Genomic DNA, 16,999 nt, shown 5'->3' with positions numbered 1-16,999 from the left:
AGGAGGGGGTACCTGTGCAGCACCATCCCGGCCTCCTTGCCTTCCTGGACACACAGCTCGACCACACTTCTGAGCGCACCCTCCCCCCATCCTGCCCCAAGCATCTGAGCTCTTTGTGGCCAATAGAATGTGCTAGAGGTGATGTTCATCACTTTCCATGGCCTCTTTCCTCTCCCTAGTCCCAGCCTGCCAGCTGGAAGATGCCAGTGTGGCCTTGAAGCCACCAGATGGTGAGTCACAGGATGGAAGTGTCCTGGGTCCCCTAGTCATGGCTTGGAGGGGAGGGGAGAGGCCCGCCAAGGAACCACCACCGTGGGCTTGGCGGGAGTGAGCCCGCCAAGAAACACGCCTCTGCCGTGTTAAACCGGGGAGACTTCTATTGCCTTACAATTAGCCTACCCTAATCCACACACATCGGGCCACATCCTTTCTATTTTCACAATGGGGACAACTCAGTCTAACGGGGCCCACGTATGATGAACCCTTCAGCCCCCAGGCCAGCCCCGGCCAAGAGGCGCACTGGCTTACCATTGGTCCCGGGGCTCCGTGCTCTCCAGGTTCGCCCTAAAGCAGGGAGACATGAACTTGTCATTCAGAGGGCCACAGTCCATGGCGGGAACAAACCTGGGATGCTGACGCAGATGGCTGCCTTCAGGGTCGGGTGACACAATTACCTTTTTCCCCTGCAGCCGTTCCAGAGGAATGTCCCCTGTCAGGATGGCACCTGGCTCTCCCTTCTCACCCTGCAATTCAGAGAACCTTTCGATGAAGTCGGGCTCCTCCTCGCTGCCCGGGTCCCCCATTCCTGCCGCCCCGGCCCCGGCCCTCCAACCCCGCCACTCTGACATAACCTGTGTCTGGAGAGAGAACCGCAGCAGCCTCCTCAAGGTTATTGTCTCCAAACACCACAGGACCAGGTGGGGGTCCTGCGAGCCCCCCCACGGGGCTCCCCAGTGTTGATGGATCGGCACTGTGGTCCCCTACCCTCCTGGGACCAGCCTGACGAGGTCCTCCCACCTCTTGCTACACGGCACCCCTCTGAGAACTTCTGACTCCTAATTTATTTGGCGGCTTGCTTTCCTAACAATCCTTATTTTTGTTAAAACATCTGTAATTGGAAAAGAGACAGGTGAGAACACCAGGAGCCTCTCTCAACACAGAGGCCTTGTGTCTCCAGGTGGAACTTTGTCCCCAATGCCAGGCTCCTGGGCAAACCTGATCGGGCAAAGTTATCTCAGCTGCCGGGAGCTCGGGGGATGGGGAGACCGGAGGCAAATTCCACCCCCAAATCCTGTCCTCAGCAGAGCCATCTACTTATCCCAGGAGGCTGGTGGACAGAAGATACTGGTGCACAGAGAAGGCTGCGGGGAGGAACCCTGATACCACCCTGAGGCTTTGGCTCCAAGCTTCAGCACTGGCCCCTGGGGGTGCTGGGCTGGACCTCCCTAAAGTCTCCCTCCCACAGGGCCACAAGCAGCCAGGACAGTGGTGCCGAAGCAAGCAGAGCAGCCTCTTCCCTCTGTGCCCCTAAGCGCCCACCTCATGTTTGGCTCTTACCCCTCCGCCGGTGAGGGAAGGCAGTCCTGAGCACGGCAGCAGCGAGAAGGACAAGCACAAGAGCGTTAGAAGCGGAGCAAGAGAAAGCCTGTTTGCTGTGATGCCTGGCAGCTGGCTGGGCGCTCTCCCAGTTTTCAAGATGGCAGGAGATTAGGGGCGGCCATGGCATGTAGATCCCTCTAGAAACTGTGTAAGGCAAGAGCCACTCTTGCTTGACCAGGCTTCCTCCCAAGCCAGAGCAGCTGCTTGCCAAAGGCCCAAGGCAGTGAAAAGCATCCCAAGACATCGCCCCATGTGGCGCCAAACTTAGACCCCCTTCGCCCAACACACTGCTCCCCCTCCCCCCAAGACTGTGGTTCAACAGACACCAGAGCCTCTGTTGGGGGGCCAGGGTCGGGTGCTGGAGGGAGAAAGAAAGAGAGAAGCTTAATGCTCCCTCCTTTTGGAGACATAACCACCCTCCGTGACTCTCAAGGCAGGCTCCTGGGCTGCTCCTACTGGGTTTGCACAGACCTTCCGCGCAGCAGTGGCCATACTTTCTGTCGGCTAATTGCACATCTGTTCCTCCTATCTTACTTCTGTGTCCCTAGTGCCTACTATGGGAAACTGGCTGGCACACCCCAGGGAACAGATATGCGGCGGATGAGTACACAAATGGATAGATGAATTAATGACCCAGTCCCCAGTCATGGCAATCTGTGTAGGGATGTCATTCTCCACCTTATCTATAAAAACCAACTGGGGAGTTAATTCTAAGAGGCAAAGGTAGAAGGGTATAAAGGTCTACTCAGTGTCCTGGGAGCTCCAAGGACATGCTTCGCATGCTTTTTATTCCAAAGCGTTTGGACCAAGACTGCCATCCAAACGCAGAATGCCCAGCTTATAATTTCTAAATGTTAGCATTCACTGTACTCATTAATTATATATTTTTAATCAATAAATGTCTTGGCTGCCATCTGTGTACCAGGACCCATGCTAAGCACAGGAACTATACAGAAGAAACTGGCATGTGGCCTGCCCTTGGGGAGCACACACTCTAATGGGGGGCGCCCAACAGGGAGTTAGACAAAGCACAGCACATGTGACAACAACATTCAAGGGCGTGTTGAGTTCTTTTCCCAAACTGTGATGAGAATCCATTTCTCCATCCATGGCCCACCTACACCTTGGAGGACCATGGAGATTAGAAAAGTTAAGAGCTGGGGAATGATGGCTAATAAATACAGAGTTTCTTCCTGGCATGAAAATGTCCAAGAATTGGGCGCACCTGGGTGGCTCAGTCTGTTAAGCGTCTAAGCCTTTGGCTCAGGTCATGATCCCAGGGTCCTGGGATCAAGTCCCTCATCAGGCTCCCTGTTCAGTGGAGAGCCTGCTTCTCCCTCTCCCTCTGTGTGCCTCTCTGTCTACTTGTGCCCTCTATCTCTCAGTCAAATAAATAAATACTATCTTAAAAAGAAAGAAAGAAAGAAAAGAAAGAAAACGTCCAAGAATTGGATAGTGGTGATGGTTGTACAACCTTGTGAATATACCAAAAATCACTGAACTCTACAATCCTTTATGGGGTGGATTCTGTGGTATGTGAATTATATCTCAGAAATTTTACAGAAGTTAACAGTGACTTTCAGCCACTTGGAAATACTTAGCCTATTCTGGAGCGCGATGCCACTAAACACCCAACTCCCTCTTACCTGTTCACCTTTCAGTCCTGGAAATCCAGGCACACCGGTGTCCCCTTTTGGTCCTCGAGGGCCCTGGAAGGAATCATCAGAGGCTATTTTATGGTTTGTTAAGATTAAAATGCTTTAGCCAAGTGGAATTATTATTTTTTTTTTCAAAAAGTAGAATATGGAGTGTCATTCTGCTGGTGGGAAGAAATCACCATGAGCCATGAAGCCGTGGTCTGGCAGGGTCTGGCAGAAAGAAGACAACACTGAGCGGAACCAGGCCTGGAGGCTTCCTCTGATGGCCACCACTGGAACAGCCTCGTCCTGCTGCCTCTGGTGGCCCTGTGGGTCCTTCCAGGCCATTCCGTAGCCTGCCTCCACCCACCACTCACCTTCCATGACTCCTGCTTCTTCTCTGGCTCCCTACCACTTATGGGGCGAGATCCAGGCAGCCCAGCCTGACACCCACACCCAGCCCAGCCAGCCTTAGACCTCACCCCCTTCTCCCTGTCACCCCACCAGGGTGAGCCTTTCCCCTTCTCCTTTGCGCCTCCGCCCATGTCTGTCCCCCTGCAGGAAGGCCCATCTGCCCCCCTGAGGAGCCAAGTTCTGCACACCCAGCCAGAGGTGACTTCTTCTCAATTCCAACAGACGCTCAATACCTGTGACGATGACTCACAGCCAGACGTCTGCCCCAAAAAGGATCACACGCTTTACTGCCATGAAGCTTTGCACTAGTCCCTGTCCTCTCCGCTGGGTTGAAGGGTGAGTTATGCATGAGAGCAGAGGCTTTCAAATATTTGTGATTACTATTTTTTTTTAATGATGTACACAAAGGCAGCTAATGATTGTTTCTACAGAAAGCCATTGATTTTTTTTTAAGATTTTATTTATTTATTTGACAGACAGAGAGCACAAGTAGGCAGAGAGGCAGGCAGAGAGAGAGGAAGGGAAGCAGGCTCCCTGCTGAGCAGAGAGCCCGATGCGGGGCTCGATCCCAGGACCCCAGGACCATGACCTGAGCCGAAGGCAGAGGCTTTACCCACTGAGCTACCCAGGCGCCCCTGTGATTACTATTTTTTAGTAATGAAGCTCTCTGCCGTCCTTTTTCAAACAAGACTTAAATGAAAACCCAATATATAAAATATGTCAAACGGAGCTTCTTTATTGGAGGTCCCCCAGAACCTGCCTTTGTGGTCTCCTCTTTACTCGCTAAAGTAGCCCTGTAGGCTCCCTCAGGAACGCAGAACTACTCGTCTGGAGGAAAACGTATTCTGGAACATGCCACCAGTTTGAAGCCACCACGCCGGGGCTCAGAGGTGTGGCCTCTTTTCCTAACAAAGAGGTGTCCTCCTCGGCTGCCACTCTTCTGTGTCTAAGGGTTACTTCATACGTATTTTCAGTGTCATTGTTGGATATGCTCCTTTTACAAAATGTAAAAAGTTCAGAAAAGTAAAAAAGAAACAGAAAAAGAAATTGCTTATCATCCCACCATCAAGAATCAATTTACGTCACAGTTTTGATAAATTCCCTTCATTTTCCCAGAGACAGTGTATAGGCCTGCTGGCATTGGGACGTTTCAGAGCTGTAGTGTCTTGGAGAAATCATGTAGATTTCACTCTGGAGCCCTGAGCTTCAGCACAGGTTCCAAGTTCTAGACAGAACTGATCAGTTTCTACACAGAAATGCATATTCACCTTCCACGATGGAAACCCCAATGGGGTTTCCTATGAACTGTTGGGCTCCTGGTCTATGATTCCCCTTCCCCCATCCCCCATCACTACTATCTTCCCACTTTAGGAAACTGATCTGCTGGAACTGTATTGACTGTATCTATCTATCTACCGACTGAAATGTTTGACTCATCCACTTGCATTCATAGAAAGCCAACCATGAGCTCTGGTTTACGCTGGTACTGTGGAAGAGAGAGATAAGACCCAACCTCCACAAGCTGTTCACAGTAAAATTGAGAAAGAAAGACAAGGACACAAATAACTGTTATTCAGGGCAGAAAAGAATCATGGCAGAGCTGAAAATAAAGCCTATGGGACTCAGAGGAGGAAAGGATCCCTCCATGTGGAAGTCAACGAGGACAGGTTACATGAACAAGATGGCACCAGAGCTTGGTCATGCAGAACGAGAGTGGCATTCCAGGGGGAAGGAACAGAATGAACACAGCCGCAGAGCACAGAGGGAGGAGGGCCACTGTGGTACTTACTGGAAATCCTGGCAGCCCGGGTATGCCCTCCGGACCCTGTGACATACCAAAAACCAAGTGGATGGGTGAGGAGTAGCATTTCCAGCAGGAGGCCAGCAGGAATGCTGGGCCTCAGAGCCCACCCCTCCCAGCACCTCCCAAAGGCCCAAGCATGTTCCTGTGTGGAGGACCCCATGATCCGTTCCTAGACGAGGATGCTGAGGCCCCAGGAGGGGAAGGAACCGTGCAGAGTCACATGGCTAGTTAGTGACAGAGCCAGAAACTGTGCCCAGGAGCCCAGAGCCCCACTCCCTCTCCACCGCCAGGGAGGACCCTGCATTTGAAGTGGCTGACTCCCGCTCTGGGAAATCACTCAGCATCAACCTCAACACGTGTTCTTGAGAATAAGCCCCTCATTTCTGAGGAGTGGGCCCGAAGAGTGCACTGAGGTGTTTGCGGGTGGAAGTGGGGGCGTTTTGGTGACGTTCTTCTCCCTCAGAGAAGAATAAACAGAGAGTCTGGTTCACTACACATTGGTCAGGGCTCTGTCTCCTGGCCCAGGCACCCACGTACTCATTAAAGTCTGTGAGTTTGGCAGAATGCATAAAGAGAGAGACAACTGGAAAGCAACACATTTCTCAATGCCCTGTGCGTACAGGGGGGTGGGGAAGCATGAGGGTGCTGGCCGGGACTTCAGTCCCATCAGGGAGGGATGGGACTCTGAAGAGGACAATCTTGGCCCTCCATTAGGACTGAAAAGGACCCCTGAGGACCTGGATTTGCTAAGGAGGGACAGGGATTGGCAGGGAAGGTAGATTCTAGAGGTGAGGAGAGGGAGAAGGGGCGGGGCAGGCAAGGCCCAGGGACTCTCAGAACAGAGAGGCCAAATCTTTCATTTGAGCCTGTACGTTGCTTTAGTAATAACCCACCTAATACCCTAAACCTCTAATAGTTTGGGAAATACCAAGAGCCTCTGTGAGGCAACTTGGGTTTGATAGCGGGTTTGCTTTAGGGGTTGATCACTGGGGTGTTTTGGGTGATTTTCCAGAAATCAAGGGGAGGGGCCCCAGGAGATGTAGTGCGGAAGCGGCAATGGAAGGCCCCACCAACAAAGGTCACCCGGCAGGAGAGACCGCCTCTAGAAGAACCTCCCAGATATTTGCAGAAGCCTTGGGGAGAGCACCGAGGGCCCCTGGACATGGATGGTGGGGGTTCCAGGCCAACCTCAGTGGGGACTGCTGGGGAGTGACCCCCAAAGCCAGCTGTGGAGGTATGAGCCTCAGTCTCCATGTGGGCTTCCACAGAGGGCGCCATTTGCAAAGCAGGTCTATGCCCCAGCCTCTCACAAGCTGCCCCAGAGGCTGGTGAGGTCTTATCAGAGACCAGGCTCAGGGGCTCAGGGGGTGTGTGACAGACGGGCTAGAACCCCAAGGTTCCTCAGAGCTTTTGCCTCTCTCCCCAGCTGTCACCAGCAGATGTCAGGAGGGGTGATGGGAATGTATGGCACAGCCTGCAGGAAGGGGTTTCCTTCCTCTTAGGTCCTGCTGTGCCTTAGACCAACTCTGTGGACTAGCTTCCCTGAGTGTTCCTGGTCTCTAACAGGGGCTAGAAGGACCGAAGCAAGTCACGTCCTCTCCTTGTGCACCACTTTTCCCATGAGCACAAGGTTAGGTCTCTCTAGGCTCTTCCCATGCTGCGAAATGAGATCATGTTAAGAAAAGCAGGCCAAAGCCATCACACAGACGTCACTGGGTTTGTTACTTGGGATTTTCTGATTTCCATGACACATTCTTCTGATTCTCTGATTTCCATGACACATATTTCTGGTACTTGAGACTGGAAGCTTCCACTGCATTGGACAAAACTCCCAGGACAATCAAATTAATGTGATGGCAACTTCTCAGAAATGCAAAGTTCCTTTCCCCTTCTATCCTGATATACTCTAGCTCCACGCTTCAGGAGCTAAAAGGGTTCCAAACCAACCCAACTTCATTTCCACAGGGGCCTCTGGGTAGGACCCTCACTCTGGGGGCAGCTGTGGATACGCACCGGAGGCCCAGCCAGCTCAGGGATGTCCGAGAGATTCATGAATCCGTGGGTGATGTTGGTCAAGGACTGAAAAGAAAGAAAACAGACAATGAGACAGAAGGAAGCACACATCCCACCCCATTCCTGGTGGCAGGCTTTAACAGAGGTCACCCCAGGATGACAGAACACAGGTGGACATGGTAACACCCGAAACTCACTGCCAACGCACCTGTTCCCTCCCCCACTTCTTATACAACAGCCCTGAGCTGCCGAAGCACTTTCTTCTTTAAGTTAACCCTAAACTTGCACAATACACGCATGCCTGCTCTCTTTTAAAATTTTAAACATGCGTCTATATTTTTAAGCACTGTATCTATAAGTAAGCTTACAGGGTTGGTGGTGTGTGTGTGTGTGTGTGTGTGTGTGTGTGTGTCTACGTGCCTGTTTACATAAATGGCTTCAGGCCGTCTGTATGATTTTTCAACTTGCTTTCTCTAACTATGCAGCATGGCCATCTTTCCACGTGGAACTGGTGGTATGGGGCACTTTTAGTTTTAAGGTATTGCTAAAAGCTGTCTTAAAGGGCCATACAACTCACATTGTTGCTAGAGCATATGAGATTAACTATTTTACCACACCCTTACCCATGCTGGATATTTTTAATACCCCTCTCTCCCCCTTTTTAAACTCTAGTCATCCTTTTTTCCAGTTATTTGGGATTTTTGTTTTTCTGTCATCTACCGGTATGATGTCATGTGTCTCCAAAGGGCCACAGTTTCTCACCAGTGTGAGGCCCTAACATGAAGGGGACCTTGCTCTGGTCCCAACCACATCCCAGCCTTCGCTACAAACATCCATCTCTCTCCACCCCGTCCACAGCCATCAGCTCCCTGGGCCTTGGACACACGTTTATACTCTGAACTGTGGGCCTGCCACCTGAATGCTGGAGGTCCTGTCCTTACCTGAAGATCCTTCCCAGCTCTCAAGTCTCTGCTCAAAGAAACTTCCTCCAGAAAGTCTTCCTGAATTTCTCATAACCCAAAACATCTTCCTCACTTGTTCTCTCACTTATGTTCCTCTGCCTCTCTGTTATAGCTCTGTTACAGCCGTTCTCTTGATTGCCAACCAGAGGAGTGTTCTGGAAGCCCCATGTGAGAGAACAGTGGTATTGGGGTAAGAACAGACACACAGGGTATGCTGGCAGGCAGAAACTCCAATGCCAGAAGCCAGCTATGTGCCCTCTGTGTAACCACCAGTGCTGAAGGCCCCAAAAGCTGTGGACAACCTTATCTCCCCTTCAGCAAAGGCACAAAATACATAGTCATTCTCCAACCTGGATGACACTCACACTGGACAGGACTTCAATGCGACCTGGTGGCCCCCTGGGTCCAGGGGGTCCCACAATGCTGGCTCCATCCATGCCTCTGTCACCCTGGATACAGCAGTGATAGTGGAAAGAAAGTCATTGTATACGTATAATGCTCCTAGAACCTGGCTGGGAACCCCCACCCCCATCTCAGATCTGTGACCTCACCTTGGGTCCCTGGTCTCCTTTTTCTCCTTTGGGACCCTGGTAAAACAAACAGACATTCTTTGGTTTTCTTCTCTTCACTTTGCTTCCTCCCCATCTATCCTCCTGTCTTGCCATCTCTCTCTAAGCACCCACATGAATTTTGCCCCCAGATAATGGGGGTAAAAGATGATGGGCAAATTCCCCTTCTGGAGTCAGAAAGAAGGAACACCCATAGAAGCTCTCTGCCAGCACGGAGTGAGTATCCTCTTAACCCTGAATCTCAGAGCCTTCTGCATTTGGAGGAGAGGGAAGGGTCTTATCTAATCGCAGAGGGGGCTATGCTGCCTGTCCCTGTGAGGCTTCTCTCCTGGACAGGTATGCTCAGCTCTGGGTCCCATCCGACAAAGATCTCATTATCTTTGTCGGATGGGACAAAGATGGGGAGGGGTGGTCCTCTTGAGAGCAGAAATCATTGCAGAGGATGGATAATACCTCCCTGGGGCTAGGTGCAGCAGAAAGGAGCCCCTGTCCGGAGCGCAGGGCTCTGAGATGAGGAAAGTGTGAGTACTGAAGGGGGCAGCAGGTAGGAGGCAAGGAAGCCAAGAGGCTTAATGGTAAGGGACAAAGAGAAGACTTTCAAGTTTCCCCCTATGATGTTTTATACAAAACGTCTGTACCGCTCCTCAAAGAAACAAGCTATAAAGAGCGCTTGGTGTCCCCATTGCATAGCTGGCAGCCAAAGGCACAGAGAGGGTGAATTACTGAAAACAGCAGAGCCCGGATGGCAGCGTCCCCCCCCCCCCCCGCGATGAAGGCTTCCAAACTCAACCTACACTGGGAGCCACTGGTCCAGAGATTCCAGGTTCATGTAACAGCCTGATGCTTCCAGACCCTTCAGGATCCTGGGAAGGAAAGAGAATGAGAATTTCTTACCCAGTTCCTGAGCACCTAGTGGTGCCAGGTGGGGAGGTGGGCCCTGGGGCTAGGCTCGGTGGGGGGTCACCACCATCTCTGCCGTTGGACCAACATCTGTTAGCTGGTTTGCTCCACAGTCCCTAGTGCACGTTGTTCTTTAGCCACAAGAAGGGGGAAAAGTACCTCAAGTCCAAGTCCCGCTGTACATCCAGGACCTGGGGGCCCTGGCGGTCCAGGAGGCCCTGGGGGTCCCATGACCCCAGGAGAGCCAACTTGTCCATTTTTCCCTGGAGGTCCGGGTAAGCCTCTGTTGCCAGGGTCGCCCTGTAAGGAAGATGACAGGTTTATTGTGCAGCCCTGGGTTCACTGGTGAAAGGAGCAACAGACACGCCTGAGTCCGAAAATCATTCTTTGTACTTAATGAGGCTGATGGGTTCTCTGACAAGCACTGCTTCAAGGTACAGAAACCTCCGTCTTGCTAACTGACATTTCACTTGGAGACACGCTGATGCACTCTGTGCATCTGGCCCTTTGGGTGGAGGGCGTGGGAGGGGAGCAGACATGGTATCCATTCTGCTTTCCCTGAGCACTTCCTGAGATCTGTTCTCTCTGCTCCCTGACACGCAGACCTTCAGCACTCCATCCCAATTAAGCAAACCCAGAGAAAGTCCACGAATGAGAAGAAAGCATTTTCTTTTTCTTTTTTTTTTTACCTTTTCACCAACTGAGCCATTAGGCCCTCTTGCGCCCTGGGGGAAAAAAACAAAACAAAACACAAAACAAAATACACACATACACACACACACACAAAACAAAAAACAAGAAAAAGGACCAATTAATATACATCTCATTTGGTATAATCAGAAGAAAAAATCCAGAATTCTTGACTCTTAAGTAACAGGATATTAAAAGGGGCTTATGTCTCTGAGCCGAGGGCATATTACAGTTGTCTGTTTGCTAGGCAAGTTACACTGAAAGCTAGAGAAGTCCATTTTTCAACTGTTAGCTCATTACCTACCTCAAGGGTGAAAAGGAGAAGTTAAAGATGAACCAGGGAGAGACTGGGGAGGAATAATTCCCTTGGAGAATTATCTGTATACTGGCTGGTCCCTTTTCCCACCTTCCCACAATGTAAGTAAAGGGATATGTCTCCTACCTGAAGCCAAGAAAGGGGCTTCAAGAACTTGATATGCATTTTCCTAGATTTTTGGAGATTTGTGGAATGATGACGGACTTTCTTCTGGATATAGCTATATCTGGGGTGGCCCCAGAATAAGGTTGGGGGGAGGGTATCACTCTAAAGTGGGTTGCACGTCCATTCCCAATGTGGACCACAGTACAGGTTGAGAGAATGTTAGATGTGGATCCCACAGATGAGATCCCATAGACGAGATCCCATAGACGAGAACCAGCCATTAGCTCTGAGCAGAGGGGAGGACCAATGGGGGTCTGGTGGCCAAGAGTGGTCAACCACAAGAGACATGGCCCTATATCAGGGGACTGTGGATAGGGCCCCCCAGTGGGAGAACCTCTCAGGATTCACAAAAGAAGGAGCCAGGAAAAGGTCCCGACACTTGATTGTGATGTACCCGCCTTCTGTGGCTCTGCCATTCTCCCCAGTCCCTCTCTCCCTGGGTTGGATGGCCCTTCATATCAAATCCATAGAAAGGACAGAACAGAGAGTTCCAAAATAATATGCTCAAAAGTCAGATGGCAAATGACACCGAAACTGAAAATAGCGAGGAACGCTTAGGCAAAATCACAGGAAGCTGCAGCCAGAGACTTCAATGGTGGAGAGAAAACACAGGGGGAAAAGGATCCTGCAGAGCGGTGGCAGCGGAAGCCAGGAGCTGGGTGTGGTTCTGATGGGCAGATAGGTTAAAGTTCTGGAGCAGGAAGGCTGGCAAGCCGTGACCATTCCCCCTCACCTCCTGGTCTCACACCTACATGAACAATGAACGTTGTTTACGAGAGTCAGGACATAGGGCCAAGCCCTGAGTGGCTAAGGGAACCCAGGGAGGTCCAGGGGTACCCCAAAACTCATTAAGACCAGCTGCAGAGGGGCCCTGCCTGATGGCACACCCCACTGCCCCCATCCTCTCCCTGAAACCTGCAGGTCCCTGAAGTAGATGCTGCCCAGCTCTCCAACAGAGGCAGAAAACAGACCGAAGAGAGGTTCCAATTTCGAAAGCAAACAGACAAGCAAGAAACACCACACATCCGGAGGGAGGGCAACACTGTGAAAGGGAGGCGGCAGTGCTGACGGGATGAACGCCCGGGGAAGGAGCGGGAAGAACAGAAGCCAATCGGGACTCTAAGTGTATACAATCTGTATTCTCAGGGAGAAAAGGGAGGGCTTTCTAGCCACGAGATGTGGGCAAGCAATCATGGCATAAGCACAGATCACTTTGAGATCTTAGAAATAAAAATACATAACCATAGAAAGGAAGTGCTCTATAGGGGCTGAATCACAAGAGAGGCACCGGAGGAGAGAATTAACAGAATCTGGCTGCAGAGTCCCCCTGCCTTCCAGTGGGGACATTAGTGGATGGCGGGATGGGAAGGGGTGCCGGGAGAAGGAAGCAGTGGTGGCCGGGCTCAGAGGCTTCTCTGCCTACCAAGCTGACTGCTGAGAACCAACATGGGACTTTTCACCATGGGCAGAAACAGAAAAGAATTGTATTCTAGTTCCTCCTCCTAATCTGGAGGCTGCGGTTTCTGTGCCTACTTTTCTTGGGTGTGACCAGCCATGCTATCCTCTGCGGCCTGTCACCATCTGTCCTTGAAGGAAGTGCCGACCTTGTGCACCTTTCCAGTCACAAGTCACATTGCAGTCAGTCAGGGATATTGTGAAAGAGAAGTTAAACGAGCCTCCTCTCTCGACTCCTGGACTCTAACCTCCGAAAAACTTATTGTGTTCCCAGCTGAGCATGTTAAAGAAAATGATGTTTGGAAAGTGAAAAACGGTCTTTTTTACGTTACCTTCCCAGCTCTTCAAATTGAGAGTACATCTTGTAGCAGTTTCAAAGGAAGTTCTGGAAAGTATTTTGGACCTTGATTAATTGGTCTCAGAAACAGATGATTTTATCCAGCATGTATATGCAAAAAGGTAGTATTTGGACCCATTCCACTGGCTCACAGATTGGGTGGCCACCATTTCGGAATCTGAGCGGATCGGCCTGGGGCACGGAAGAGCTCATCTTACTGGAATTTACGTGAACACATAGAATGGAACCTGGGAACCCCAGTGACAAGAGTCAGCAAAGACTCTCTGCTCCCAAAATGACGGGGTAGAGCTGTACTTCACTGCTCAGTGGGGACTGGAGGATCCTGGAACTCCAACCAGCCCAGCTGCGGGGTTGGCTGGGGCAGTGAGGTATGGAGAGGCCAGTTCCACAACGGAATTACTGCCAGAGACTGAGGTGCAGGAGTGCTACAAAATCATGCTTCAGAATTCGCTAGAATTTCCGCTTGTTATGGTAATTGAATTTGCTAAGGACTTTATTTGACTTCAACGTACAAGAACATCAAAGAACCTAATAAATACATTGATTTTTTTTCCTGTTGTGGTATCTGTGATGTTACAACTTACTGCCTCATACATGTCTGTCAGCTGAGCTCTTGGTATTTGTTACACTGATAACTTCAACTTGTTACAATTAGAACTGACCATGGTCCATTTAGTCTGATGGGGGCCTATGATCCTGATTTTGTACCAAACACTTTTGACGGTTAAAAAAGACATGAAACAGGAAATCGGGCCAGTACTGAAATGTTCGAGTGACCTAAGCTATTACCAGCCCCAAACCCATTACTGGACCTTTATTAAGCGTTGTTCACCGTGTAGGTTCTCGAGGGCACCCTGCTCTGCCGTGTGTAAGATATAGAGAACTGCTCAAATCCCAGGTGGGGTTCAGTGGAGAAAGGGCAGCTGATAATGATTTACTTGCATTTCCCCTCATCTCATGGCCAAGACAGAATCTCCTATATGAGGCCCAGCGATGACATTTTGGCAGCTCAGCGGGATCACTCGAAGCCCATTACTGGGAGCTCAACGCCCCTCTGCAGTTCTGGGCATTGAAGAAAACTTCAAAACACAAACTCCTTCCTGCCTGGCTGTCCCAGCACCTTTTGACATCGAAGAACACAGTGAAATGACTCAGATTGTAAAAGGAGGACAAGAGTGAGGAGTGCAAATGCTACACGTGTGCTGAAGATCTGGGTGGCACAGTGTGCCGGGCACAAAGCAGGAAGGAATGTTCCAGAGATCCATCTCTAGTACGTTGCAGAAGCATCCTTTCCAGAAGCATTCTGTAGCTGGGAAAGCAGGCTACTCTTGTCCTGTTCCTTCATGGGCTAAAGATCTCAGAGTAGCTGCTCCTCTTCATTCAGGGAAAATAAACTGAGGAGAACGCCTGTCATCGAACTCAACATAAAGTAATCTATTGCATAAATTCTTAATGACCATCCACATTTTGATGACAATCCCAATTTGAAAATAATGAATATATAGGATAATATTCTTTTGCCAGCCAAATAATTCCTTGGGGGGAAATTCTTTATTCTTTGGGGGAAAACCGCGCTTTGGACAACTGCCCAGACTAGTCTCCACACACGGTGAGTGAGATGGGAGGCTATTTTCTGAGCGGCGTGAGGAATGATCCCCTTACACGCGGCCACGTACCGCCTGGCAGGAAATGAGGCCCTTGTCACGGGAGGTATGCAAGCTGAGGAACAGATACCATGGAGGGGAGTCAAGGATCAAATGCTGTGTCACTGGATCCTACGTTGTGTGACGACCTGGAGACTGCTCATTTTCTCGAGCACCTTTCTGTTATTTGACATCCCTACCACGCTCCTTGAGTTACTTTTGTCCTTTAAGAGATTTTTTTAGGTAAATGTCATCTGCAAAGTTTCTTCTGAGCTTTCTAGATCTAAATTTCCAAGTCCTTCTAGAGTCTGCTTTCACTTGACCAGAAAGTGTCTTCTGCGCATGGTGCGACAATTTCGGATTCATGCAAATTTGGGGGAGAAAACTGTGATTTATCTCCAACAGTGATCCTGGGTGAGCCTGCTGCCCCGGGCAGTTGCAGACGGTGCCTGCCCCGTGTCCATGTGTGGATGTGGCCATGGGTATTTTTAAATACGAGACGAGCATGGGAGGGGTGTGTGCAGGTGGGTAAGGGAGAGGCTGGTAAGAAGGACAGGGAGGAACAGTGTAGGTCTGTGATGTTTCCTGCAAAATCTAATTTCTTATGAAATAGTTGGTACATGTAAAAATGAGCCCTATAATGCTTGACAACTAGTTTCTTTCTTCTTTTTCTGAGAAATGAGCTTTCCATGGAAATCAAGTTACTGTTTCAATTAAAATAAACACATTTGAGAGCTGATGGAAACTGGAAACTCATTTCAGCGAAGATGGTGGCGTCTGGGGAGTTAGCATTTTCCACAGCTTCATACAGCGGAGTCCACAGAAGGCCTTGCTCCCCATCCCAGTTGGGAGGGAGCCTCCCTCCTCTGATCTCCAGGGAAACTCATGACTGCATCACTGCAAGGAGGTTTACTTTTTTTTTTTTTTAGTGTTCCATCATTCATTATTTGCGTATATACCTCATTTTGATTGCTCTCCCTTGCAGGCTATGGCTTATCTCCTCAAAGTGGCTGGGGACCGACGGAAGGGCAGGACCTCCACCCCCGCGGCATCATGTGGGGTTTGCAGACTGAGGACAATACAGAGAATGAAGAGACTGAAGAGACTGGCCAATTCGCTGGTCAGACGCTCACAGAGGCCTGAGCCAGATTCTAAGGACACATAGACAGCGCTAGAGCTGTTTGTCGCAGATAAGCTAACACGGGCTCAGAGGGGTCCCGGCAGAATCAATGCTGTGCTAATGGGAAGTGCAGGAGGGACAGCTGCTTTCTGCTCATCAGGAGTTTGAAAGGGCTTCTCAGAGGATGTATCTGAACCAGCCCTTGGAGGATGAGGAAAGGGAAAGTCACCTGAGATGGAGAGAAAGCATGTGCAAAGGGCAGGGGGCCATCCAGGAAGGGCAGGCCCAGAGCACCGCAGTAGGGCTGCTGGCTGACCCAGAATCCATGTGCGGGAGCGGCAGGGAACAGAGCTGGGAAGGCAGGTCTGGGCACTGTCAGCGTTTGGTCCTTCAGGCAGCAGCAAGCCTTGATACCTTCTCAGCAGAGACCAGAGGGAGCCTGCTGCAGGAGGATGGACAGGTGGGGCAGGTGGGTGGAAGCTGGATTGCGGGTGGGAAGAATGGGACACTGGCAAGAAGCCTGAAGCTGCCGTGCGGACGAGGAGAGACGAACCTCAGATCAGGGTGGAGAGAGGCAAGGCATGTGGATGACAGATGGGCCAGTCCCCGAAACAGGTGGGGCAGGGCAGGAAAGGGAGATGAAGGAGGGCTTAGAGAAGACTCTGCGTTTGCGTCCTCGTGACTGGGTAGAAGGCAACATCATTCACTGAAGCTGGAGATGCTGAGCTCAGGTTTGCGCATCAAGAGCCCTGGGATGGAGACATTCAGCAGAGAGAGGATTTGGAGGGGATTAGAAAGGGTCATTCACCTAAGAGGCAAGAATAGGCCTAGAGGTAAGTGAGAGGCAGTGTGGCCTGGTGGCCCCTATGTGTTGGGCCCCTCCCACCCTGCCCTTACCTTCTCTCCCTTCATCCCAGGAAGGCCGGAGGCTCCATCAGCTCCAGGCTGTCCCTCAGGGCCCTGGGAACAGCAATGACAATCAGTCCACAACATCTCTGATAAGAATCAAGAATGAACCCTTCCTAGAGAAGGAGGCCATAGCTGGGAGGACTGAGCGGGTGACGTCAGTAGGTCCAGGAGCCTTGTGTCGGTCCAGGGCAGAATGCAGGCCTCTGGCCCCAGCATGGTCACTGCTGACCATGCCCCGAGGACGAGTGTCCTTCACTCTCTGGGCGGCATCTTCCTCTCTGGAGGGGAGCTGGGGGCAGGGTCAGACCGGATGGTCTCTGGCGGCCTCGTGCTCCAGGCCCAGCACTCTGATGTCCTAGGATTCCAAGATTCCACCTGAGTTTGCCTCTCCTATAATGACTAAGATAAAGCAGCAAAGGAGGGGGTAGGATGGTGTATTTCTTGG

General features: G+C 50.8%; 1 protein-coding gene across 1 annotated transcript in view; it reads right to left on the bottom strand.

Annotated features, from left to right (window-relative positions):
* COL15A1 (collagen type XV alpha 1 chain) overlaps positions 1 to 16,999 on the bottom strand; it is a 103,069-nt gene that overhangs the window by 24,320 nt on the left and 61,750 nt on the right. Inside the window, exons 15-25 of the mRNA XM_080820787.1 lie at positions 16,543 to 16,605; positions 10,588 to 10,623; positions 10,058 to 10,198; positions 9,793 to 9,861; positions 8,981 to 9,016; positions 8,795 to 8,878; positions 7,468 to 7,533; positions 5,440 to 5,475; positions 3,246 to 3,308; positions 675 to 743; positions 529 to 564 (exon numbers count right to left, since the gene is read on the bottom strand). Of these exons, the coding sequence (XP_080676913.1) occupies positions 529 to 564; positions 675 to 743; positions 3,246 to 3,308; positions 5,440 to 5,475; positions 7,468 to 7,533; positions 8,795 to 8,878; positions 8,981 to 9,016; positions 9,793 to 9,861; positions 10,058 to 10,198; positions 10,588 to 10,623; positions 16,543 to 16,605 (699 nt within the window). The remainder of the gene's footprint in view (positions 1 to 528; positions 565 to 674; positions 744 to 3,245; positions 3,309 to 5,439; positions 5,476 to 7,467; positions 7,534 to 8,794; positions 8,879 to 8,980; positions 9,017 to 9,792; positions 9,862 to 10,057; positions 10,199 to 10,587; positions 10,624 to 16,542; positions 16,606 to 16,999) is intronic.

Source organism: Martes martes (assembly GCF_963455335.1).
Source record: "Martes martes genome assembly, chromosome: 12".
Taxonomy (NCBI): domain Eukaryota; kingdom Metazoa; phylum Chordata; class Mammalia; order Carnivora; family Mustelidae; genus Martes; species Martes martes.
The sequence above is the reverse complement of the archived record's forward strand: the minus strand, read 5'-3'. Positions and strand labels throughout refer to the sequence as shown.